This window comes from Saccopteryx bilineata, chromosome 3, assembly GCF_036850765.1.
Source record: "Saccopteryx bilineata isolate mSacBil1 chromosome 3, mSacBil1_pri_phased_curated, whole genome shotgun sequence".
NCBI lineage: Eukaryota > Metazoa > Chordata > Mammalia > Chiroptera > Emballonuridae > Saccopteryx > Saccopteryx bilineata.
The window spans coordinates 7,175,531-7,202,443 of NC_089492.1; the positions used below are offsets into that span (position 1 = coordinate 7,175,531).

At 52.7% G+C, this 26,913-nt stretch overlaps 2 protein-coding genes across 11 annotated transcripts in view; both read right to left on the reverse strand.

The window, feature by feature from the left end:
• The window catches only part of TG (thyroglobulin), a 224,387-nt gene extending 207,866 nt beyond the window's left edge, over positions 1–16,521 (reverse strand). Inside the window, exons 1-8 of the mRNA XM_066264615.1 lie at positions 16,455–16,521; positions 15,358–15,466; positions 13,485–13,582; positions 12,097–12,300; positions 10,845–11,004; positions 3,861–3,967; positions 3,241–3,384; positions 2,845–3,030 (exon numbers count right to left, since the gene is read on the reverse strand). Coding sequence (XP_066120712.1) covers positions 2,845–3,030; positions 3,241–3,384; positions 3,861–3,967; positions 10,845–11,004; positions 12,097–12,300; positions 13,485–13,582; positions 15,358–15,466; positions 16,455–16,521 — 1,075 coding nt within the window. The remainder of the gene's footprint in view (positions 1–2,844; positions 3,031–3,240; positions 3,385–3,860; positions 3,968–10,844; positions 11,005–12,096; positions 12,301–13,484; positions 13,583–15,357; positions 15,467–16,454) is intronic.
• Positions 16,522–21,852: 5,331 nt separating this feature from the next.
• PHF20L1 (PHD finger protein 20 like 1) overlaps positions 21,853–26,913 on the reverse strand; it is a 79,390-nt gene continuing 74,329 nt past the window's right edge. For all 10 annotated transcript variants that reach the window (XM_066265630.1, XM_066265637.1, XM_066265636.1 and 7 more), the window contains 2 exons: positions 25,745–25,907; positions 21,853–23,875 (listed from right to left, as the gene is read on the reverse strand). In XM_066265630.1, coding sequence (XP_066121727.1) covers positions 23,733–23,875; positions 25,745–25,907 — 306 coding nt within the window. In that variant the 3' untranslated portion in view covers positions 21,853–23,732. The remainder of the gene's footprint in view (positions 23,876–25,744; positions 25,908–26,913) is intronic.

The following is a 26,913-nucleotide window of genomic DNA, read 5'->3' on the forward strand; positions in this document are numbered from 1 at the left end:
AGCTGGGAGCTAGGACGGGGCAAGCAGGGAAGGTTCTTCCCTGGAGCCTCTAGAGAGCTCAGCTCTGCCCACACCTTAACTCCAGACACCCGGCCTCCAGACCTTCCTGGGAGAGAATACATTTCTGCCGTGTGAAGCCACCCGTTCTGTGGTCAGTTGTTACCGCAGCCCCAGGCAACTGGTATACCAACAAATTCCTATTTTGTTAAATCAGCGTGGTTATTCTAGCTGGAATTCTTAATGGACTTTAATGCTTCGTTATCCGCTCTTCCTGTGGCCGTCCCGTCTTTTCTGTGGGCAGCTTTGTCCTCAGCTAGCTAGTCTGTGGTGTCTGAGGATAAAAAGCATGCCTTACACGCTCTTAGTGTTTCCTATAATAACTGTTGTTTCTATGTTGTAATCTATAACATTCTTATATATCCAGGAACTACAGTGTTTCCTCTGACAGAGACTAATGATGGCCACCTGGCAAACACACTCAGCACATTCTCCTCGGCTCCTGGAAATCACTAATGATATAGTGACCGGCTCAGTCACCACCTCCAGCATGGTCAGGCCACTCCACCAGAAGAGCCTAGGCTGACCCGTAATCACACCAAGAAAAAGCGATTTTAAATTCAAGTTCCAGTGTCTCAGTTACATCGGTGAAAAGCTAAGTAAGTTCTATTTTTCTCCATGGAACCATAACTAGTAGAGGTTTTCAACCACCCACCATCCCAACTTCTTAGAATAATTCTTTCCCCTCCATTCACTTGGATGTCAAAAAGGAAGTCAGCCAATTTTCCCCCGTAACCAGGCAACAGAGGAAGAGTGGAACATGTGGTCAGGGAGGGGGGGGGGAAGAATGGCAACCTCAGAACACATAACAACCTTTAGGGAAGCCATGGCTTCCTTTAATGGATATTACAGGAAGGTGTGGAAGGAATAAAGTTCACTGCCTTCCAAATTAAGAGCACCTCTCTTCCATTCACAGGTAGTGTTACCAAGGCAAAAAGAAAAAAAAAAAATTAAAAAAATTCAGATAGTGGTTCCATGTGCCATTTGGTTTCCACAGAAATAGGATTGATCAACCCAGAAAGAAAAAGTAAAAATGTGTGATTCATGCATTTGGGTAGCACTCTTGGTTCTAATTTGGAAAAGTGTGGCTTTTCATTTCTGCCAGAAACGCAGAGGGTACAATGTTCTGTGGGGTTTTGATAAAATTAAAAGGTAATTGTGAATACCCTCAAGGCAGAACTTCACGTTTTCTCTAGCCTCCCACTTAGCAGCAAGCAACCAACCAAACACGTGGAGAAGACTCAACACGTTAAGTTGGCGAGATCAAATGATTTAACAGGATTTGGTGAATGAACACCAACACACACCGATTAGAGGCTAAAAAAAGACCTGCACTCCTTAACGATTTCAAATCTTGCTGAATCCACCCAGTTTGCCCAAGTAGCAACCCTGCACATGCTCCTGGCTCCCATCCTGCGGAATCTCACTGGTCTGACGGAACTGAGTCTCACCGAACGCCTAGAGACGTTTGTTAAGTCTACACCCTTCTCCCCCGCGCACTGCTTCTACGTTAGTATTGGTCCCCGTCCTGGGTTGAATAGGGTCTCCCAAAACCCATGCCCTTCCTGGAACCTCAGAATGTGACCTTATTTAGAAAGAGGGCCACTGTAGATGCAATGAGTTAGGACGAACTCAGACTAGTGTGAGCTCCTAATCCTACATTATTGGTGTCACTGTAGGAAGAGGAGAAGAGACACAGAGGCAGACCCAGAGGGAAGACCTGAGATGACAGAGGCAGAGTTTGCAGCGAGGCTGCCACAAGCCAAGGAATGTCGGAGGTTGGCGGCAACCACCACCAGCTAGGAAGATGCAAGGAAGGAATCCCCCCCGGAGGCTTTGGCAGAAGCCTGGGCCTGCTGACACCTTGATTTTGGACTTCTCGGCCCCAGAACTGTGAGAGAGAGAATATGGTTCTGCTGTCCGAAGTCATGCTCTTTGTAGTAATTTGCTGAAGCAATACCGGAAAGTCATCTAGTCCCCTGAGCTCTCTTCAGGACATTGCTATGACCTTCAAGGTTCCTTTCGGTCTTTCGTCTGAAATCTCCGGGTGATCTTTCTTATGCACAGAACCCATCACGGTACTCACCTGCTTAAATCCCCTCAACATCTCCACCTGACCTCCAGGATGAAGCCCCTAAGCCTTTGCTTCAACGTGGAAAACCTCCATGTGATGCCTTCCTTTGCGGCCACTCTCCAAGTTCAGAACCCCACCTTGATCGTGCTCCAACAAGCTGTTTTCTCTATTCTTCTCACAGAGTCTGTGGCCAGCAGCAGACAAATGCCTACTATTAATGTCCTTCTCACTTAGCTTCTGCTGCTCTCTAGATAGAGCTCACCTGTCCATATGTTCCTCCTTCTGGAAGCATCTGTATTTTAAAACCCTGTTCAAATGTCACCTCTTCCAGGAAGCCTTTCTGAGTATCTCCTTCCCATATACTCTGGGAGGCAGAATTGGTCCCACCTTGCTTTGTGTTCCACTTGTCTCGTGGCACCTCTAAACTTAAGTCTCCTTTCTTTTTCTTCACGCGTGAGGCCCTACCTACGTCTGAGGAAGAACCCACGTCTGACCCAGGACCAGAAGCAGTCTAGAGGTTAAGGATGGTAAGCGGGCTTCCCATCATGTTGAGTCTGAAAGGCTCAGGACCAGAAGCACGCTAGAGGCTAAGAGGTTAGAGGTTAAGGGGTATTAGCAGCATCAACGGGCCCTGGAGCAGCTGGTCTGGAGAAACAAAGGCTTCTGGCCTGACAAGACCAAACTGGGGAGGGGTGGGCTGAAGGAAAACCCACCGCAAGCCGGCGAGGCCTCCTGCCGTTGACTTCCCTGGACCTCCTGGCCCTGGGCATCCACACACCAGCATGGGCCTTCCCTCTGGCACTGCACGGCCTGGTAGTCCCCGTTTCGGCGGCAGCTCGGAATGTGGGGGTGACCGAAGCTGGTCGCTGCAAACCGCTCTACTTCGCATTTTGTGGGGCCTGGGAGAAACGCGTGCAGAAGAGAGGGCCGTGAACGACCGTGGGCGGGCGTACAGCTCGTGCAGCGCGGGGCGGGGCGCGCGGCTCCCCACTCACAGTCATTCACCTCCCTGCGCCCACGTGGCTGGAACTGCCGGGGGGACGGCAGCGCGACTTTACAGCCCGCCTGCCCGCCTCCTGCCCGCCGTCTGCGGAAGGCTGGTTACTCACATCGGAACCTGCCGGAAAGGACCATTTGTATTGCTAGGAACCGTCTCTGCAATATCCGGTACAGGGTGGTTTCGGCGAAGGTGGAAGCAAGGCCCAGGCCAGCGAAAATGGTGTCGTAAATCTCATCGAGGAGCAGCTCCAAACCTGAGCAAAGACAGCCAGCGTCCCCAGGTGAGGCTCCGTTCTGCATGGAAGTCCCGATCTTGCCACTTAAACAGATACTAAGAAGAGGACCAGAGCCTTCACCATTAGGCATCGGGTCTGAAAGGGTGTTAATGGTTTCCAAAGTCAGGGCTGCCGGGCAGGGCTGTGCAGGTGGCTCACAGCACAAGCAGCACTGACGAGGGGGAGGAGACCAAACCCATCCTGTCTTCCACCTGCCAACCTCCCAGCAGCGCCGGCCAGAGGGGTAGGGGCCTCCTTCCCCTGTGCACAACGGCACCAAGTGGGTCAGCAGCCGGGATGCTCAGAGCACCACAGAGGAAAGCTTGCTAGCCAGGCCGTCGGACACCCAGGGCCGCCTGGCTGGGGGCAGACCGGCCCTGCGACGCCCGCTCTGCAGGTACTGAGGGTGAGTGTCTGAGGCCCGGTGAATGCCACTCCCACCTCGGCGTGCTCACCTGTCTCCGCCAGCTCCCGCCCTTGACTGTCGGCACAGTGACAATACGCGGACACCTCGGGGAACCTTCTCCGGAAGGCGCTGAACGTCACGAAAGCATCTGGAAACCTGACAGAGGAGGAGATGTCTGGCCACCGTTTCATTAAAATATTTCCTGTAGAAATAACTCACGACCTCTTCCTACAGAAATAAGCGGATGTGGCCTCATCTCATCTGGGAAAAAAGAATGTCTGATTTTTTAATTTATTGGCAGTTGCTCCGGGCTTCCTGCAGTATATGTGTCGTTGTTTCTTTTTCCGAAGTTGGTGTCACCTGGCCAGTGCGAGGCTGGACCTGTTCAAATAGCACTGTGCTTGGCTGTCCTCTGGCAATTAGCCTCTTTCCTCACTCGCAGCATGTGACCGATTTGCCCCTACACGTGTGTCCCAGAGGGTCAAGCAGAGACCGGGCGATGGACGTTGTCTCAGCACGTTCCTTCACTGGAACGCGGCTTCTAGAGCCCAGGGGTCACGGCTGCTTTACAGACACATGGTGGAGTGCGGGTGATCTCATCTGGGAGATCAAACAACTTTAGAGCCCTTTGCAACTTTTTAAGAGCTTGAAGAGGAGCCAGATCTCCCCACAGGAAATTCTTGAGAAGGACATTTCCCAGTTCCACAGTTTGAAACACACACACACACACACACACTCCATATGACATGACTGGCGAGGGCGGTAGAACCCTTTCCAGAAGCACCTGACCCAGCGATTGCTATCGGGAGCTAGTTGGTCGCGGGCCCCATCCAGGAAGTAACGTGACCCTCAGGCTCGATGTTCAGCCAGACGAAGTTCTTCCCATGTGCAATGGACGCTTTCGCAACCAGAGAGGAGGTTTTCAGCCCCACACGACCTTGAGAGGTTTGTTTCTATGTCCTGTAAAGCTAGTTCCTGAGACCCAAAGCCTAAGGTATTTCTATTCCAGACCCGGGTCCAGAAGCAGATCCTCCAAACGATAAGTTAGCAGAGGCAGCTGCTCTCTCGACATAAAGAGGTCTGCTGCGGCGGAGTCTGGCCTAGCAGACGACAGAAAAACAACGCTGTGTCCGATGATCGGAACATTGAGACGTAAATTATAGTAAGTCCCCTAAATGGCTGTGTTCATAACATTATGTTAAAAGGACAGAATGCAAAATGGCCTGTACACACACTGCAGTTACTATGTAAATGAACTGGTGCGCCAGGCCTGTACACACACTGCAGTTACTATGTAAATGAACTGGTGCGGGCAAGCTGGATGCGGTGCAGAAACTGCGCAGAGCCTGAACTGAACGCAAGGTGCAATAAGTATTCGTTCATTTGAATGAAAATGAATATGCAAAATGAAATAAAACAAATAACAAAAAATAAACTAATGCCTAAGAAAGTGCTACAGTTACGGATTTTTACCACGCTGTTGGTCTCTTATAGTGGGTACTGGGTACGTGACTTAAATACAGAAACTTACATTAAGTTGAGCGATGCTTAACAGAAACTAAGAACGCACTTTGCCCAGTTGCCATGGACTGGAGGTATGTAATAGAAGTTTATTAGTTAGAACCTGGGATAATTCCATCATTCTAAAAGTGCTTTTAATAGTATAAGAATTACTTCCATGGGGTTCAGCCTCTTCTTTGTAAAAGACAATCTGTACAATGTTTAAAATGCACTTGTTGGTTAAATTCACTCAACACTCCTGCAAGGCAGGCAGTATTTTCTCATCCCCATTTCAGAGGTTAAAAGGTAAGGTGTGTTGGCCACCATCGCACAATAGTGCCGGGGGCTAGGGTTCAAATCCTGGTCTCGGGCTCCACACGGTACCTGCCCCTGTCAGTGGTGGTTACTCAAGGTGGGTTGGGCCGTACCTGGTTTCTGCCCCATGTCCTGAAAGGCAGGGGACTCTGTCCCGTTCTGACACTCTTCCCTCGTACACCCAACCTGGCACAGTGTCTGCTGCCCAGCAGCCCCGCGCAGGAGTCTCTGGGGAGGGGCACCAGATTGTCGGTCTAGGAGGATTTGCTCCTCTCGGCCACTCACCCATTCAGGTATGATGCCCCTTTGCCCATCTGTAAGATGCACCACACTCTTCTCACTGAGTCATCTAGATAGCACGGGTTGCCAGGGCAACGGAGGCGAGGCTGATTGCTAAGGAAGCCTAAGTGAAAGTAGTCACTAAGGGCAAGGGCTGATAAAAATGGATAAATAGGCCCTGGCCGGTTGGCTCAGTGGTGGAGCGTTAGCCCAGCATGTGGATGTCCGAGTTAGATTCAGTCAGGGTGCACAGGAGAAGTGCCTATCTGCCTCTCCATCCCTCCTCCTCTCGCTTCTTTCTCCCTCTCTTCTCTTCCCCTCCTGCAGCCAAGGCTCGATTGAAGCGAGTTGGCCCCAGGCGCTAAGGACAGCTCCATGGCCTCTACCTCAGGTGCTAAAAAATGGCTCTGGTTGCAATGAAGCAATGGCCCCAGATGGGCAGAGCATCGCCCTTAGTGGGCTTGCAGGGTGGATCCTGGTCAGGGCACATGCGGGAGTCTGGTCTCTGCCTCCCCTCCTCTCACTAAATAAAAAATAAAATAAAATAAAAAACAGATAAACAAATTGAATTCAAAGTCAGATCACTTAGGCCTTGGTAATAGCACCAGCTCTTAACACCAGGACCTAGAATCTGCTGAGCCAGAACATAGCTCTCTAGTTAGTGCTTGGGCAAGAGCCTACGAAAGAAGGGGGAGGAGTCAGAAGACCTAGCCAAAGCTCACTCCCCATGGCAACATGGTTTCTTCCACGCCACCAACCACTGCTAGGTAGCGTTAGTGGCGGCTCTTCTGGAGGCAAAAGGACCTGCTTCAAAGTAGGCAAACACGATGACCCAGCTCAAGTGCAAATCATCGCCCGCAGCAGGTTGGCAGGTGAGCTGCCCCACAGGCACCCGACTTCCCTGCAGCCCGTGGAAGTCAGCCCCCGGCCTGATACCACGTCTCCACCTGAATTTCCTCCAAAAATTGCCACAGACTCAACATTGCAAAATCAAATGTGTGATTTTTCCTTTCCAAACTCATCGTCTACCTTCCGTCTGGGAACAGGACCTCAGAGTCTCCCTAGACCCTTCACTCTCTCCCTCTCTCTCTCTATTCCTTTGCCAAGTTCCATGGATTTCACATACTAAATATTCCTCCAGACTCACCCGACCTCTCCACCCTCCTTCCCTCACCTACTCTCGTCTAAGCCATCACCTCTCGCCAGGAGCCTCCAAGCCGAGTCACCTCCCAGCTCCCACTCTGCCTTCCCCCAATCCCAGTGCATCCCTTTCTAAGTCTAAGTACCACGGTTATTAAGACATTCCCAACCCCCCCACCCCAGGCTTAGAATTCTTGACACAACATTGGGGAGGGATATCTAATACTTACACTAAAGAAATTACTCCTTGCTTATCTGAATCCAAATATAACTGCCCATCCCGTACTTTTTTACCTGGCAACCCTAGGTGCTAGGTCTAGACTTTCCACGCGGCCTCCATGGCTCCGGCCACTGTGCCCAGTGGAGTCGCTGGGCCTGGCACTGCCCGGGGCTGCTTATCAGAAAATTCCTGAATATGGCTGGGCTTCCAGTAACCAACCACCTGACCCTTCTCATGACCTTCCTGAATCAAAACTCGCTCTGAGACATGCTTGCTGACAAAAAAAAAAAAAAAAAAAAAAAAAAAAAGAAAGAAAGAGAGAAAGAAAGGATTCCATTTCAGGAGTCAATTTTTTTTTGTTTGTCTTACACAATGGATGCTTAGTCCTGAACTTTTGCATTTAACTTGACTGCCCTCTTGTGGAAGGAGCTGTGAATTGTGCCTCAAACTGGCACCTGCCAGGTTCTCTGATGAACGGATTGTAAGCATTAATTGTAGGCCTACGGTGTGCAAGGCTCTGTGCTATGCACCGTAGGGGAAGCAGAGGAGTCGAGATTGTGTTGGATAGTAAACGAAGCCAGACAGCTCTAGCACCCACTGATGTGCTTCTGAGGGTGAGTTCTACAACCTCTGGGGGTTTCCAGCTCCTTGTTTGTTTGCTAAAGGCCACACTTAGCCATTCGATTACTATTGTAAGTATTAACATGGGCTAAGGGATGTCAGCTCCCCTGCAGGTAGCAAGCTTCTGCTTAAACGGAGCATGCACTGGCTTGCATCAGTGAACATCAGTCAATCAGACTGTGGGGAGATGTTCATGTGCTCACGGGCAGGCCCTCTGGGCCTGGGAGGGAGCTGGGGGTGGAAGATTTCATCATTTCCTGACACTGGATTATGTGGAATAATTCCCTATAGAAGCACAATAATGTTCAATTCTCACAGTGGTTTCAGCAATGAGGTTTTATCAGCTCTTCACCGTGCCCTAAAAAAGCAGGGTGTGGTCTCCATTTTACAGATGGGGAGACTGAGGCCCAGAGAAGGTCAGTGACCAACCAGTGTCAGAGTGCAAACAAGAGTCACAGTGGCAAATGCGAATGGGACCAAGCAGGTAATACAGATGGATGGGGCGGGCAGGCCTGATACAGTAACAGGACGTGGAGGGACCCGTAGCACTGGAGGGTGTGCACGCCGTCCAAAAAGAACAGGTCAAGGCCAACTTCTCGGTGCTGTGGAAGAACATAAACAGGCCCCGCGCCCCACATCTTGTCCTTCAGAATCAGGAATTCAGAGTTTTGCCTGTTATGTTGAACAGATGAAACTGCTGATATTCAACTATTTTTACCTACATCAGTAGAAATTTTAGAGTTCAACTTTAAGTTCCCTAGTTTTAAAGTACCGTGCAGCTCAAACAAGCCCGGTCTCGAGGACAGTTCCTACTCACAGCTGCCAGTCTGCGACCTGGCTGGCACAGTCCTGAGAGCCCCTCTCTAATGCAGGTAGAGAAACTGGTTGTGGCCTTAGCTGGTGGCTCAGTAGATAGAGCACTGGCTCGGCGCATGGATATCCCAGGTTCAATTCTTGATCAGAGCACAGAGGAAAAGTGACTATCTGCTTCTCTTCCCTCCCTCTCCCTTTTCTTTCCCTCTTCCCCTCCCACAGCCAGTGGCTTGATAGATTCAAGCATGGGCCTGGGCACTGAGGATGGCTCAATTAGTCCCAGCACATTGGTCTTAGGCACTAAAAATAGCTCAATACTCGAGCATTGGCTCTAGATGGGGTGCCAGGGTGGATCCCAGTTGGGTCACATGCAGGAGTCTGCCTCACTATCTCCCTTCCTTTCACTTAAAAAGAAAAAGAAAAAAAAAGGAAACAGACTGTTTGGAAGCTGGCCCCATAAAGGCTCGGGTTCTCCACGAGAATTCCTATCAGAATTCTCAGCCCAATGTTTTTATTTATTTCTACCATTGTGTCCCCCCCATGGGGAATACGGTCCAAGACCCCCCAGGGGATGCCTGAAACCACAGCGTGTGGCGAACTTATCTATATATACTGTTCCTCCCACACATTCATGCTTATGATAAAGCTTCATTTACAAAGTTAAGCACAGTAAGACGTTAACAACAACAGCTAATAATAAACTAGAACAATTACGATATGCTGCAAATAAATGTCATGTGAATGCAGTCTCTCTCTCAATACCTAATGGGACTGTCCTCACCTTCTCACTTAAACGAAGCCCTTCCAGCCTCTGGGGGGCGCGTCTGAACTGCCAGCATCACGGCTACTCTTCATTTCAGGACTGCTACTAAATAAAGTCAGGGGGACTTGAACTCAGGCACAAGGACACCACGAGAGGGGATCGACCTGGTAACCAAGATGGCTCCTAAGTGACCACCAGGAGGAGTGTCCACAGCATGGAGGCGCTGGACAAGGGGACGGAGTCACATCCTCGTCCGGAGAGGGGGGGCTCACAAGATTTCATCACGTGACTCAGAACATCTCGCTTTTTAAAACTTAACGAATTGTTTATTTCTGGAATTTTGCATTTAATATTTTTGGACTGTGGTGGATCTCAGGTAACCAGAACCGTGGAAACGCAAAACCGTGGCTAAGGAGGGACGCCTGAGCTCAGGGCATTTCCACTGTCCCTGCCGCCGGGGCGGACCCTGTCCGAGAGGAGGCAGCCGCCCCAAATAACCAGGTTACCTGATGACGAGTCCTGAAATCCGTAATGTGTCTCCCCTTTGATATTTGCTATTTACATCTTTAAACTTACAGTACTTCTAAGCGCACGCATGCACGCAATTTACAAAACAAAGGACAAATACGGTCATATCCACGCTTTTTCTAGTGGGGCCTTGTTCTCCTTTTCTGTGGATTCCCACCTCCAACAGCAGCCCTGGCCTTCGCGGCTCCCGTGACCACCGGCCGCGCGTGCTAATTCACATCACTGTCTGTGCCACCCAGCACTCTGCGCACACACAAGCACGAGCCCACAATCACACCCTCGAGCCCACAATCACACCCTCGAGCCCACAATCACACCCTCGGCTATGCACATCAAAGGACCCGTTTGCTTCTTTGTTTTCTAGAAGTTAATCACGTCATGTTATCTGTACTTTGTATCTTCTATCGTATTATCATACTATGTTGCAGAAGCCTCCCCCAGTCAGTTGGCTCCATTGTAATACATTCTCTTTCACGCTGCATAAATATTTATGGCGGACACCTCAGGCTGCTCAGTCACTTTGTTCCAGTTTTCTGCTACAATGAAAACCAATGCAGGAGACAGCGCAGTACATATGTCCTCACATTCTGGTGTTTCTGTTTCAGTGGGCTGGCTGGGCCTGAGGGTTCATGTATTTTTAATTCGCATAGCTGTTGCCAGCTTGCTCTGTTAAAAGTGCCATCAACCTTCAGAAGACCTCCAGCAGCTTATGAAAGTCAGGCCTCTCTCAAATCCCACAGGGTCACATGCATGACACATCGCAGCGCCCAGCCCCAAAGGTGGGCACAAGCTTCGGCAGGAGATAGGAAGGGACAGCCCAGCAATGGGCACGCCCGCAGGCTTGCTACCCTTACCTGTTGTAGCTGTGGACCAGGTCGAAAACCATCATGTCTGTGGTGTTCACAAACTTGCACTGGACGGGCAGGAACCCTCCATCAGGAGAACACTGGGGTGGTGACTTGTCCCCGACCCCGTGGAGAAGGCGGCGGTTTCTTATCTCGCAGCTCCTTGGACCTGAAAATTTCCAAGGAAATATGTTCACTTATGTAAGAATAGGACCCTGGCCAGTTGGCTCAGTGGTAGAGAATCCATCTGGTGTATAGAAGTCCTGGGTTCAATTCTCGGTCAGGGCACACAGGAGAAGCACTCATCTGCTTCTCCACGCCTCTCTCTCCCCTTCCCTCTTTCTCTCTTCCTCTCCCACAACCAAGACTCCATTGGTTTGAGTGCATTGGCCCTGGGCCCTGAGGATGGCTCCAGGGCCTCACCTCAGGCACTAAAATAGCTTGGTTGCCAAGTAACGGAGCAACACTGCGGATGGGCAGAGCATGGTAGGGGGGTTTGCCAGGTGGATCCTAGTTGGGGCATATGAGGGAGTCTGTCTCTCTGCCCCCTCACTCCTCACTTAGTAATAAAAGTAATAATAATAATAATAATAATAATAATAAAGACTAGGTGCAGATGCTTCTACAGCCTACAGGCTTACATTCATGCTACATTCACGTGGCAGCCAGAGACCCAAGCAGGGACGACGGCCTCACAGCCCTGCTTAGGCTTCTAAGAAACAGCCAGCGCAGGCCCTGGCGGGTTGGCTCAGCGGTAGAGCGTCGGCCTGGCGTGCGGAGGACCCGGGTTCGATTCCCGGCCAGGGCACATAGGAGAAGCGCCCATTTGCTTCTCCACCACCCCCCTCCTTCCTCTCTGTCTCTCTCTTCCCCTCCCGCAGCCAAGGCTCCATTGGAGCAAAGATGGCCCAGGCGCTGGGGATGGCTCCTTGGCCTCTGCCCCAGGCGCTAGAGTGGCTCTGGTTGCGACAGAGTGACGCCCCGGAGGGGCAGAGCATCGCCCCCTGGTGGGCGTGCCAGGTGGATCCCGGTCGGGCGCATGTGGGAGTCTGTCTGTCTCTCCCCGTTTCCAGCTATAAAATAAAATAAAAATAAAATAAAAAAAGAAAAAAAAGAAACAGCCAGTGCACATGGATCCTCCACCGTATGGAGATATCGGAAGTGAGAGGCTCTTCCTCAGAGGCTCCCGTCCCGCCCGCGGCCAGGTCCTCTGCTCTGGTTTTGGTTATGGGAAGGAAGCCACGTGCGCGGGGACACTCACATCTCACGGGCCTGCCCCGCTGGCGGGTCCCGTACACCTCCATCCCGTCCGCGTCCACGCACCAGCACTGCCGCCGCTGCGTGTCACACTGCACGGGCGCGTACGCCCCCGAGGCCTGGCACTGCGGCAGGTAGGGGGTGGCCGTGCTGTTGAGGTAGCCACTCAGCAGGATTTGCTGCCTCTGCAGCTGGCAGAAGGACAGGCCTGTGGGCAGGAGGGGCAGTGTCAGGCCTCAGCCCAGGAGAATTCCCGCTCCCTTCCCCGAGTGGGGCGGGCGGCCCTTCCCACAGCCGAGAGGTTCCCACCCACCAGGCCAGGGATGCCCAGTGAGCTGGAGCCAGCCCGGGACCAGCGTTCTGACTGTCCGCCCCGCCCCAGGATTCCTTCCGGCACCCCACAAACCGGGTCTGGAGAGGGCAGCTCTCACCCTGCCCCATCCCCCGTCTCCCGGACACCCCACCACCCTGGTGCTGCAGAGGTGGGTGTGAACGGAGCACAGGCCTGGCTGTTAAAAGAACTTGCCTGAGTCCGAATTCCCCAGAGGGCTTGCTGTGCAACCTTGGAGAAGTTGCTTCACCTCTCTGTGCCTCACTCGCCTTACCTGGAGACTTGAAAATACAACCACCCTCCTTCAGCTGCATGAGGATCGGTGACATGAGCGCTGCCTGCCCTGACTGAACACCTAGTTCGTGCCAGGTGTCTTACACGTGTGTTAAGCCCCTGCTCACCCTGTGAGGCCGAACCTACATTCAGCGAGGGCGTGTGACCTGCTCAGGATCACTCAGCAGCGGGCTGGGAGCCAGCCCCAGCCAGGCGGGCCGGGCAACAGCAGTGCCCGAAACAGGACTTTCCTCCATTAAAGGGCAATGTGGTTCTAGGCTCCAGGTCACCGTTTGAAGGTGACCAGCTTCCGGTGACCTTTGCGTTAGGCTTAACTGTGACATGCTATAAACGGAAACTGCTTCTTTAACGACTCATCCCAATCGTTCCTTTAACAGGAAAGTTTTCACCCAAGTCTCTGACGTCAGAAACAGCTCAGGTGAGAACACGCTTCGGGGCGACCTGGCTGCTCCCCGGCTCAGAGGCCGTTCCCGTCTGGCCACCGCGGTGTCCCCGGCACCGGGCCCAGACACTGGCATGTGGGGGAACTCCGTCGCCATTTGCCGAACAGGTGACTTGGTGGCCCCGCTGGACTTTGTCACAGGAGTCCTGCCAGACACAGACCTCCCGTGCAGGACTGTCCGCCCAACTCAAAGAGGAAGAGCCAGCGGCCCAGAGGGACCCCTGCCTGGCCACCCGCCAAGCCCGGCGCTCCCTCCCACACCTGCGTGGCCCCAGCAAGGTCCCCCTCTCCCAGGGTACAACCCTGTCACCCCCTTCCCACTTACATGCCATGGGCCTCCCGGGCCGCCGGCTGCCGGGCACTTCGCTGCCGTCGGCGCCTGCGCACCAGCAGGAGCGGCCGTGGTTCTCGCACTGGACGGGTCTGCGGGGAGACAGGGCACAGGGACACGGTCACCGGCCCCTCCGCCCTCGGGGACAGGGTCACCGGCCCCTCCGCCCCCGGGGACACGGTCACCGGCCCCTCCGCCCCCGGGGACAGGGTCACCGGCCCCTCCGCCCCCGGGGACACGGTCACCGGCCCCTCCGCCCCCGGGGACACGGTCACCGGCCCCTCCGCCCCCGGGGACACGGTCACCGGCCCCTCCGCCCTCGGGGACACGGTCACCGGCCCCTCCGCCCCCGGGGACACGGTCACCGGCCCCTCAGCCCTCGGGGACACGGTCACCGGCCCCTCCGCCCCCGGGGACACGGTTACGGACTCCTCCGCCCCCGGGGACACGGTCACCGGCCCCTCCGCCCTCGGGGACAGGGTCACCGGCCCCTCCGCCCCCGGGGACACGGTCACCGGCCCCTCCGCCCCCGGGGACACGGTCACCGGCCCCTCCACCCCCGGGGACACGGTCACCGGCCCCTCCGCCCTCGGGGACACGGTTACCGGCTCCTCCGCCCTCCCAGTCCTCCAGGTTTCCATTCGTGTGCATTAGGGAGCGATCGGAGTGGAGGCGGCCGGTGACTCGGAAAGGAAAAGCCTTTCTTCCCTGTTCTGCTAACCCGGCCGCCTCTGCCATGCCCCCCGCGGCCCCATCGGCAGGCTCTGCAGCAAGTGGCCGTCCTGCGGCGTGACGCCTCAGCGCGGAGGCCGCGCATGGTCAACGAGAGCCCTCTTTACGTGGGCCAGGGGCGAGGACTCATAACGGGGACTCAGCGAGCAGGCCCTCGGTTCTGGGGGACACAGGGAAGCACAGGCGTGAGGGTCCCCGGGGGGCGCAGCGGTGGCTGCACTGAGGCCGGAGGAGGCCCGGGTGTTAGGAAAGGCGCTGCAGGTCGAGGGCAGAGGGTGGGCTTGAAACCACATGGCTAGAACGGCTAGAACGGGGGGCAGCCACCACATAATCAGGCCAGTGAGGGCAGCCGGCTCTCCCGACCTCTCTGCGGCCCCAGGAGTCCCAGGGACCCGACAGACTTGTGCTCCGGGGAGCTGGTCAGAAGGAGCGCAGTCAGGCACACGGGGGCACAGGGGAAACAGAGGCCGGGAGGGCCGTTCACTCCGTTTCACCCCGTTTCCCACATGACAGTCCTGGAGGGGGGTCCCCCAACTTCCAGGTGGTGAGAAGAGCCTGGCAAGTTACACTGTATCCCCGGCAAAGAGTTCCTGGGTGTGCGGAGCAGCAAGGTGGGGAGGGTCGCTTAGGTTGTCACGGCTCTCCACGGGGAGAGAGTCAGGGCCCCAAGCTCATGATCGGACAGCAGAGAAGCCCCCTCAGAGGGGGGCTCCCTGGAGAGACCGCAGCACGAAGCCCAGAGCCGGACCCAGCAGCCACGGACCTGAAGTCCAGCTTGCTTCCGCCCCCTCCGCCTCTGACTTCTCAAGGGCAGAACGGGAGGGGAGGCACCCGAGCGTCAATCGTTCTGTCCTGCGCACCCTCTACTAACAGAATTACGGTAAACGTTTTGGCAGAAAAGGAAGGGATGTCCTTGGTCCTGGCTGGCAGGAAGCATGGGTGGGTACTCGGGGTCAGACTGTCCAGTGTTGATCAGCCTGGGGAACCGAGAGGGGCAGGCACCCTCCTAGTGACAGTGGTTACATCTCAGTCCCTAGAGGAGAGTGAAGGTCATAGCACCAGGCTGGAGAAAAGGAGATGTTTCTGAAAGGCCTCTGAGGACCCCGAGCGCCCGCGGGGCTGAGGTAGCCCTTACTGGAAGCTGCCGTCTTCAGCGCACTGGGGGACGTAGTCCGCTCGCTCCCGGAAGGCCCTTTCCCTCCGCAGCTCGCAGGGACGGAGGGGCTGGGCATCCACCTGGTATTCTGCATGGAGGGAAGCGATGTGTCAGAGCTCAGTGCGGCCTGGGCTCCGGGAACAGAAGCGGGGTCCCCCAAGCACAGACGCTCTTCTGCACCCCATTTCCAACATCAACACCAGTCCTAGGTTCCAACCTGTAATTCTGCAACTATTCACCCTTTTCCAAGTGTGACATTAACTCATCTAATCCTCAACACACCCTGGTGGGGGCAAAGGGGGTGATATCTCTGTTTTATCCGTGTGACACTGAGACAGGGCCAGGGAAGGTCACCCGCTCAAGGTCAATGCAGCAGGAAGGAGAAGGGTTCAGAAGAGACCCTTGGCCTGCACGTTCCCCCAAGCTGTGGTTGGGTTAGGTCAGAACACCATAAACGGGGTGTTCTCGGGTTTATCAAGCTCTCCCTGCAGAGAGAGAGCACTGTCTTCCGGCACGGAGCAGAAATACAAATTCATTAATGAGTCTCACGTGTCTTATTTTCACCGAGAACACATGAAATAGGCCAGGGCTTACTCGGAAACTGCAGTCGCATCAGAAGGTCATTCCTCTTTTCCACAGAGGAAACGGAAGCTTAGACTTTTCCAAAGTCACACAATGAGCACCTGAGCCACGGCAGTCAAAGCGTGGTCTATTTCACTTCACAGGTAAATGTGTGTGTGGGGGGGGGGGGGGGAGAGAAGTGGTTGCTACCTGCTGACTACTCAGCTGCCTCTCATGGATGACCTAGGCCTTGAGGTAGCTAAGAACATGGAAAAAGAAAGTGTCACTTCGCTAACAGTGTGGGGTGCAGGGAGTTAGAATTAAATTAGTCAGTTCCCCGTTTCCTGTTCAGCATTCACTAGCTCTGTGACCTGTGACCTCAGACAACAGAGTCCACCTCTCAGAACCTCTGTCTCTTCATCTGTAAGGGAAAGAGCAAATAACCGAGGTAGGGACACGGGAGGGGTTAGACCTCCCCCCTCCTCCCGCCCCAGGGCCTCGGGCTGGGAACTCACCGAAGATGTTGGCTGACACCAAGCAGGCTGAGCCCAGCAGGCTGAAGACCCACAGGGCCAGCGCCATTCTCCTGAGTGAGCCCTCCCGGGGGAGAAGAGCTAGAAGCACTTCTGTGCTAGGGCTCTGGGCAGGGGGCCTTTATGGAGCTGCAGTGCCCCCCCCCCCCCCGTTGGGCACTCAGGAAAGCAGCCCCGCCCTGTGTTCTCTGTGGGTCACAAGGGTTCCTCCACCTGCGGCTGCCCCCTGAGGACACTTGTGTGGCCGGTGGGGGGTGAAACCCTTGCTGAGGACGTGGGGGAGCCAACTTGGGGTGGGTGGCTTCCAGACGCATCTACGCACGGGGAGCCACAGCTCTGCGGCTCCGTGGGCAACAGGCTCAGGCCCCCGGGGGAGAAGCCGCTCCTCCTCCTCCCTCCTTCCTTCCACCCTCCATCCCTTCCTTCCTCCCTCCTTCCTTCCACCCTCCATCCCTTCCTTCCTCCCTCCTTCCTTCCACCCTCCATCCCTTCCTTCCTCCCTCCTTCCTTCCACCCTCCATCCCTTCCTTCCTCCCTCCTTCCTTCCACCCTCCATCCCTTCCTTCCTCTCCTCCTCCCTCCGCCTTCCCTCTTCCCTTCGACCACTAGATTTTTAGAGCCCAGCAGTGAGCAGATGCCATGCTAGGCAATGGTACGGCAGAGAATGAAACAGGCAAAGTCAGGACTGTAGACTGTCAGGGTGTCAGCGAGGGGAGCCAGACACACACATTCACGCTTATATTTGTCCTCCTCTCCCCGCCGTCTGGGACTGCTGATGTCACCAACCTGCAGGGAGCAGGAACTACATCTTCTGCACATCAGGCACCAGCGTGTTTTCTCTGAGCAAAGCTAGCTTCCTTCCTTCGCTCCTGTCCCTCTGTGTGACCTGGCAAGGCGACCTCGTCCCCGCCCGTCCCCCTAGCCCCAGCCTCCTTCTCGAGAAAACAGAAATACCAGAACAGTGATGGGGACCCACCTGCTAGGGAGGCCGTGGGAATAAATGAGACACTGACGAGTACGTGCCTATGACGTACTAGTTGTCACTATTAATTTTCCTATTGGCAAATGACATTGTGCCAGGCAAGGACAGGTACACAAAACCTAGCAAGGCGAGAGGCGAGGGACATGTCAGGACAGGCGGGGGGTGGGGAGGGAGCAAAGAGGACCTCGCTGTGAATGTGGCAGTTGAGTGGAGACAAACAGCGAACAGGACTCTGGAGGGACATGGGAGAGGGAGAGGGAGGGCAGGGGGACAGGCTGGGAGGGGCAACTGACCAGCAGCTTCCTGCCTGGCCTCCCGGCCTCCCACCCTGGCCCTGCCAGGCCGTTTCTCCAGCTGCAGGGGCGGGGGATGGAGACAGGCTCCTTGGGTGTTCAGGAAGAGGCGTGGGCAGGTCTTAACAAGACCGCTTAGCCGTGGGGAGTCGGCATAACTAAGGAGACATTTCGATGATTTGAGAATGTGTGTTGGCACTTGCTGGTAAAGAAGACCCAAGAGGAAGAACTTCCCACCACTCGGCCCCGTTGCTGCTCCGACCGCAGGAACCAAGGCCCACCCCGTGCTATGGAGAGCCCACCGTATCTCTTCACTGCCATAGTGGAACAATCACAGCCTAATGTAGCCAGCCCACCCCGAAGTGCAGGCACAGAGCTACAGGGCTCAGCCGGTGCTGAGTCATCCACGCTGGCCCGGGCCCCGGGGAGCAAGAGTGTGTCAGCACCTCCTGCCCGTGACAGGCACTCTGCTCCACTGGGTTTGGTGCCTTGGGGACGCTGGAATTCATATACCAGGGATGAGGAGTGCTGTGAGGTCAAGGAACTGTGGACAGTGAGCGGACTCCACTTGAGAAGTCACCGGGAGGAGGGCGCTGCTCAGATGGCTGTAGAGGGGAGAGCCCACTGGGCTGGAACCGCCCGGGAGAAGTGCTTCTTTCCACCCAAGCAACAGAGCGGTGAGCTCAGAGACAACCACGCCGCCGGCACTGCCCTCCCGCCACAGAGCCACGTTCTCATCGTGACTCAGCTCCTGGGCTCCACGCTCAGAGCTGGACCCAGCGGCCATGGACCTGAAGTCCAGCTTGCTTCCGCCCCCTCCCCCTCGTTCTCAAGAGCAGAACGGGAGGGGAGGCACCCGAGCGTCAATCATTCTGGCCTGCGCACCCTCTACTAACAGAATTACGGTAAACGTTTTGGCAGAAAAGGAAGGGATGCCTTGGTCCTGGCTGGGAGGAAGCATGGGTGGGCACTCGGGGTCAGACTGTCCCCGTGTTGATCAGCCTGGGGAACCGAGAGGGGCAGGCACCCTCCTAGTGACAGTGGTCACATCTCAGCCCCTAGAGGAGAGTGAAGGTCATAGCACCAGGCTGGAGAAAAGGGGATGTTTCTGAAAGGCCTCCGAGGACCCGTAGCCCGCGTGGCCGCCACCGAGCTGGGGGACGTGCAAGCGCTTCTGTGCTCACTCCAGGTGGCAGAGCCCTGGCCTGGCCTTCGCCCCTGCTGCAGGCCCTGTCCTCCGTCCTCCTGGCAGGCCACCCCTCGGCGGGACAGCCACCTTCCCACTCTCCCTGTCCCCAAATACAATCACAGAGCCTCTCTGCCATCCCCGGCCTGCTCCACGGTTCCTGCGCTATGTGTACTGAGCACTTCCTAAAGACCTGGAGGGAATGGGGAGAAAATGGAATTTAAAGGAGATGGCTTCGAAATATCAGATGTCACTGACACCTGTCAGCTGTCACCCAGCACAGACCTCTCATCCAAGCCGCCTGTCCCCTAGCCCGGCTGCACTAGATAACTCTCCCGTCCGCGTCTCATCTCCCACACCCAGGCGCTCAGAGCCACACCCTTCTTCTCCTGGGTCGCCAGGGTGATACCCGAAATTCCTGGTACACAGCGTATGCTTCCAGGAAGGTGGAATCGACATACTTCCCCTGTCCCTCCTGCTGAGCGCAGCTAAGTTCCCCGGATGTCCCAGATAAACAAGCAGGACGGAGCAGGGCAGCCAGCTCGCCAGCTCAGGGCCAGAGGGACCATGCGGAAGTGAGCCTCCTGGACTGGGCTTGGCCTCGTGGACCTCAGACCAGGTGTTGCAGAAGCAGCCACCTTGAAAATCCTCCCAAAAGCCTCTGGAGCCCAAGCTCCAGGAAATGGGCAGCAGGCACTGCAGAGAACGGTGACTCCACTCTCTCCCTCGCTCGCACAGGCCCCTGGGGACAGACAGAGTCCACCCTTAGCGAGCGACAGGGGGCTCCCCGGAGCCCTGCACAGGGTCCGTGCAGAGCACATGGGGAGCCTGGACCTCCACCCCTACCCAGGGGTGGTAAGGGGGTGCTCTCGCCGCCCAGCAGGGTGGCGTCAGGCAGGGCCTGGTAGAGGGGCAGGACTGGCACCGCTGCCCAGCAGCAGCGAGGCCGTCTCTCGGTGAGTCACTGAAGGCGACTTCCTGGCCATGACATGGAGGGCAGTAACGAGCCACCTCCCTCCTCCCAGCCGGCACAGGCCTAGTGGGGGGCCCGAAACCCTACCCAGCCAGCACAGGGCTAGTGGGGGGCCTGAAACCCTACCCAGCCAGCACAGGGCTAGTGGGGGGCCCGAAACCCTACTCAGCCAGCACAGGGCTAGTGGGGGCCCGAAACCCTACCCAGCCGGCACAGGGCTAGTGGGGGGCCCGAAACCCTACCCAGCCGGCACAGGGCTAGTGGGGGGCCCGAAACCCTACCCAGCCGGCACAGGGCTAGTGGGGGGCCCGAAACCCTACCCAGCCAGCAGGAACCAGGAGCACATTCCCTGGCAGGGGTCAGCGGAGGCAGAGCAGCGGCCTGGACTTCTGTCCCCCCAGCAGCAATGAGGTGAGGTGGTGTCTCTCCTCCTCCACCAGCTATGTCAGAAGAGTTCTACTAAAATTCCATGTTTAACTGAGATCTAGAATTTCTTAACACAACACCCAACTGTCCAGGTTTCGACCAAAAACCACAAAAACATCAACTTGGAGTATCAACTAAATTAGTGCGGGCAACATGCATAACACCTGGCCCGGGGAGGGCGCTTGGCTGGTCAACCCTTGGCCTGAAGTGACCGCTTTGATGACGTGGAATAAGTGCGAAGTTAAAATTCAGGTAGTGATCCCTGCATGGCCCGATTTTTGTCCAAAATGGATGAGCAGTGGGGCTGAGGAGGAGGAAGGAGACACGGCCGGTTTTGAGGATGAGGCCCAGGTAGGGAGGAGACTGAGACGGGGAGACAAGCCCGGCCCTCAGGGTGATGCTCTTAGCTCGGAGGGTGAGGTCGGCAAGACAGCCAGGTGATGGGAGGGAAAACGGGGGCCCCGTGTTAAACACGTGAGAGGTGAACATCTGAGAGAAACAAGTCGGTGGAAATGAGTATTAGGACAGGGGGCTTGACCTGAAATGCTGAGGGTAACCACGTTCCCTAAAAGAGGGCATTACTCTTAAGTGAAAATAGTAATTGAGCAGCAGCACCACACTCAAGGAGGAGGAAGCAGGAATTCTATTTATCGGTGACACACTAAGAATGACCGCTCCCCACCGATACTCCTGTCTGGGCAATGATGACAAGTTACCTTTTACGAAACGCCCTCTTTTAGTTTACTGTTTATAATTAAGTGTATATACTTGTGTTTTTTTAAAGCCAGACTAAGTGGAAAGAACACCAACTCATCTGAAGTCTCTCCAAGTGAACTCGCACTCTCTTAGGTAAGGAGCACTCCCCAAGTGAACTCGCACTCTCTTAGATAAGGAGCACTCCCCAAGTGAACTCGCACTCTCTTAGATAAGGAGCACTCCCCAAGTAAACTCGCACTCTCTTAGATAAGGAGCACTCCCCAAGCAAACTCGCACTCTCTTAGATAAGGAACACTCAGGCACTGCCTTCAAAAGTAAAGCTTCCATGAACTGCTGAGAGACTGTGTTAAAGGGCTCTCACGTACAAATAATTCAACCGAGATTTACTTTAAAAATCTAAATTTAAAAATTTAGACTTCCAATTCATATACAGAGAAGCAGAGCAAAAACTTGAGCAATCTACTCATCCAGGGAACTTCGCCTGCTGGCAAACAGGTAGGGGTCTCGCTTTAAGAGGCCACAAGCATGAACGTGCATTAGGTGACCCATGGTCATGGGACACAGATGAGTGTCACTAGGTACAGAGAGGATTCCCTGCATGTGACAAGAATCTAGGCAACACCACTGCTCATAGGTTAAGGAGGCTACTGGCTCCATTTCAGAAAAAAAAGAAGATATAAATTCAATGTCTAGCACTGAACCACAATAGGGAAAAAAGAGCTATTATTTTTAAACACAAAGATAACCGTATTGATCTTGAAATAACAGACATTAGCAAATTTACTTCACACATGGAACATAGGCACTCTTTTTCTTCTTTAATATGCAAATTTAAGCCACTACCCCAAAATATCATCTTCTAAAGTTTTTCATTTCTCAGTAAGATCTCTGACAAAGTCAATGTATCACAAGTACACACATACGACTGCTGATCTTTGGCACTTCTGTCAAACTGGAGAATCTCAATAGGCAAGAAAAAGTTCTAGACTGTTCTGCACATTCTTCTGATCACCTTTACATCAAAATATAAGGCCGCAAAAAGGCAAGCTGAAGTTTTAGGATATGTCGAATAGTTTTAATAAAGAGTTTTCCATACAGTACCTTACATATAGAACAGTGTTTGCAAATTTAAATAATATCTGAATGTACAGTGGCATGAATTCTTATCAAAGATAAATTCAAGTTTACTGTCTATCAGTTCTTAGATGCACTTTCAGATGGCCAGAACTGATACACAGAATGAGGCAAAAAATATTCAAGTGTTCTATGTCATCACACAGCCTCCTCTTAACAGTCCTCTTCCCCCTTTTTAAAAGAGTTTCAAAACCTGTACATACATCTTTAATTTTTAAAAACAGTCTGTTAAAAGGTAACATTTCATGTTAACCCCCAATTCTTAGTCTACAGTAATAAAACTAGATATGTGTAGATATAAATATGCGTGGGCTATGTACACACGTACGCGAGGGTCAGTTTCCCACCGGCAGCCGCGGGCGCCTCCCTGCGCGGAGCGGGCACCCACAGCTCAGAGAGGCGCTCCCTGCAGACGGGGGCCTGGGCTCGGGATCCAGCAAGAGCTAACACAGCAACTCAGTTGCCTTTGGTTTCAGAAATGGGTCCATTTGTGATCAAAGCTAAAAGTTTTGAGTGCGCATGTATTTTTTAAAAAATAAAATTCCTCTTCAGAAACGAAGCTTCTCCAGTATTCACTACCAGCGGTGAGACTCCACCGCCACAGATCTGAGAGTTCTGTCACTCCTCATCCCAGCTGAGGCTATTTACAAGTCCTTTCTGAAGGCGGGCACCAAGCGTGCGCAGGATCACACCGTCGGTCCGCGGACGCCTGCAGACTGCACCCAGGCTATAGACAGCTACGTCTACTATCTATAGTGACCGGGACGCCTGCTCTTCTGGACCACCAGCATTACCTAAGACTTGGAGTGGGCAGAGTGCCCACAATACCTCAAATCCTCTTTCCGGCCACATCGTCCTATTTGGCACAATGACCCCTCTGTGTCCAGTGAGCTTTAATGCCCACAATAAATTCCAATCGCTGGGTGTTTGTTTTTAGACTAGATGCATAGTAACAATTCCACAACTGTTCTCCCAGAAGTGAGGCTGCTGCCATCAGTTTTCTGACTAAGGACCCTGGTCACCTAGGAAACAGCTCATGCTGCTACAGAAGTTGACACACTGTACACATCCATGCAGCTGGGTCAGCTGCAGAGAGGACAGTTCTTACGGCAACTTACAAAGCTCTCCAGAATCTAGGTTTCCACTACAATTTTGTTTTTTGGCCAAATGCTGGTTTATCAACAAGGACCTTCCTACGAAAAACTATACAAATACAGCATATTTCTTTCTATAGGGATCTGAGCTTCATGTAATCAATTACCCCAAACTCCTGCTGACTCGCCCCTTAGCAGATTGCAGTCCACCCTCTCCGGTCCTTGGCGTTGAACACAATAGCACTTGCAGCTTGCTCATGGATAGTTTTTCATATTCGCTTCCTTGATGGAGCTGCTCTTCACGTTCCTTTCCAGGGCGCCATCCCACCGATGTCATAAATCAGTGAATGGCCAGACAGCACTCCTGTCACTGTTCAGCTGTCCACCCAGCAGTCACGTGGACAATAAAAGCCACTGTCTGGAGAGCCCAGCCCTTCCCGCGGGGCCCACGGCCGTCATACGGAGCAGAGAGTGGCGACCTGCTGCACCTTGCCCATGTCCACGAGCAGCTGCTTGATGTGGCGTTTGAGCTGGGGCAGTCTCGTGAGCGGGTCAGGCGGCTCCAGCTCCCCGGTGAAGTCCAGCCAGCTCTCCAGAACTGAAAGACAGGAGGAACTACTTCAGTGGACACTAGAACAGTCACAAAACGGTCTAGTCAGAAGCTGGAAAGTGATGGACACAGAGTTCACTTCCTCTTCTCCCAGAAGGCCAGCCACTCAGCACCCTTCATATCTATTCCCACAGGGTTCTCATCCCTCTTGGCAACCTAAGGTGATGGTAGATCATTTCCCCGTCATATATACACTGCTCACAAAAATTAGGGGATACTTTAGCCTGACCTGTGGTGGCACAGTAGATAAAGCGTCGACCTGGAAATGCTGAGGTCGCCGGTTCGAAACCCTGGGCTTGCCTGGTCAAGGCACATATGGGAGTTGATGCTTCCAGCTCCTCCCCCCTTCTCTCTCTCTCTCTCTCCTCTCTAAAAATGAATAAATAAAATTTAAAAAATATATAAAAAAATTAAAAAAAAATTAGGGGATATTTTATAGCTTCATATTCACTTTGAAATATCCCCTAATTTTTGTGAGCAGCATACTTAAATTAACATCATTCTGAATGTCTCCTTTTACCCTCTTCTGGAATAGGAAACAAAAGTGCCCTGAAACTCTTCAAGCTTTCTATTAATTTAGGTTTAAACTGTCTCTACTACATTTTAAATGAAATAGCTACTCGAACCATTTTTATTTTAAATCCAAAAGTTTATCTTTAACAAAAGAAAGGAGATGGCATTTTTCAGTGTCATTTGCAAGCCTATATTATCATTACTTTTTAAAAAATATGCAAGCATATTAAAAGTCTAGGCAGAATGCAATTAATTTGTGTTCTACACTTTTTATTAATAATAGGAAATAGTGTCAAATTGTATTGTTTTCTTTACAAATCTACTCAAAACATTAAACTAACTCTACAGTTAGCTCATGCTCAAATGGAAGGTGCCTCTAAAATGGGCTTCTGTTCCCTCTTTTCTCAGGGAAAAACTAAGCAAGTAGGAGCTCTAACTCAGTACAGGGGAAGGTATCACATCCTTTTGCAAATTAAAGAAAAAGGAGAACGCAGTCTCTGAGACTGGAGGGAGGGGGAGTCAGGAAGCACAGAGAAGCACGGGGTTAGCAAGCAGGTGGTCTAAGTCCCCATCTTGTCAGCTACCAAGTAGGGGTACGATCTGTCCTGTCTACTCCTCCTCAGGGCTCCTGTGATCAAGTTAAAAATACATTCACGGCCTTGGCTGGCGGCTCAGTGGGTGGAGTGCCCATCGTCCTTGCACGCAGAGGTCGCAGGGTTGATCCCTGGTCAGGGCACGTATGATGAAGCAAGCAACGAGCACAGAAGTAACGGGAGTAGCTAAGTGGAACAACAAGCTGATGCATCTATCGCTTTCTCTCTCTCTCAAATCAATGGAAAAATTTTTAAATAAAAACTATTTAAGATCTGTATGCAAACTGAAGGTTCACCTACTTCACCTCGCAGCAGGTGCTTCGGGAAGTTAATTTCACCTAACCAATGTGACCAGTGTGAAAACAAAACTTCACAATGTTTTCCCCCATATTTCAAATATGGTTTGAGTTCTCATATAGACTTCCAAAAAAACTTAGTTCAACAAAACTAATAAACATCCCATATGTGCTCTATATTGAGCCTGGCAGATGGGCAATATTTAATAAATATCCACCTTAAAAAACAAAACAAAACAAAAAACTAAGACTATCCACCCCTACGGCCCTGAGCTGAAGAGGCCGCTGCTGCAGCTGTGCTGGGCACAGGCAGAGGCGGCGGGGACGCCCCGCCCTCATGGTGAGGTCCGCAGCTCCAGCCCATGACTGAACAACTGCCCACTCACTTCTTCAGGGCAACAGTCAACCTGCCTGAGACACTATGGGAACCGCACTTCCGTTCCTTCATAAATTACCGTCCACTTCTTTTTCTATTCGGTCCATCCTGCTGGTGACTTCATTCTGCACGTTCTCTATGTGTGTGAGCAGGTTGAGCTGCCACTGCAGGTGGGAGTCCGCGGGGTCCTCAGCGCCTGACGGATCATTGTAAACAAACACTGTATTCTTTTCAGCTGCATTCTTCTCCAAGACGCCATTGAAAAAAACAAAGAGTTGGATGAAAGGGACTGTCATAAAGAAAAAGATATTCAAAACCTCATCACCCGCAAAGATCAGTGAAATCCAATCCAATTCCTAGACTACTTTTAAAGGAGGTCTAGGCCATAATCAAATGACAGCTGATGGTCCCGAAGAGCAGACATTCCCGCTCCGCCTGGCAGCAAAGTGGTGCACAGGGTCAAAGGCACGGACTAAACCAGGGGTCGGGAACCTATGGCTTGCGAGCCAGGTGTGGCTCTTTTGATGGCTGCATCTGGCTCGCAGACAAATCTTTAATAAAAATAATAATAACATTAAAAATATAAAACATTCTCATGTATTACAATCCATTCATTTTCTACCGCTCATGTTCATGGTTGCAGGTGGCTGGAGCCAATCACAGCTGTTCTCCGGGACAACACCAAATTTTTATTGGATAATGTGTAACGTACACGGTTGTATGGCTCTCACAGAATTACATTTTAAAATATGTGGCATTGATGGCTCTCTCAGCCAAAAACGTTCCCGACCCCTGGACTAACCCATGCTAAACAGATAAGTCGCTAATGACGTCCCAGAATTAGCATGCCCAGCTAATTCAGATGACCCCTTCCTCGATTCATCTAAACTGGTGACATAAGTAGATGGAAGGCAAAAAGCAATGATGGAAAAATCAAGAAAGCTGGTAAAGCCCAGTAGAAAGTTAAATTAACTACAGACTGGACTTTCCTGATGCAATTAATTCAATGAGACAAGAGAAAGAGAAAAATCTTTTAAAAACTTAAAAAATACAAACTGTTTAATGCACACACACCAAATCTGAACTCGGATATAACCCATTTCATGAAAAGGATATTAATCTGACAATATAATTTACCACAGGTTTTATGAAGCCAAATATTTACTTACAGTGATTACTGGATAAAGGAAGCAAGATAGATAGATAATTTTAAAGTAGTGTTGCTAGTTGAAATTTAATTTTTAGAAA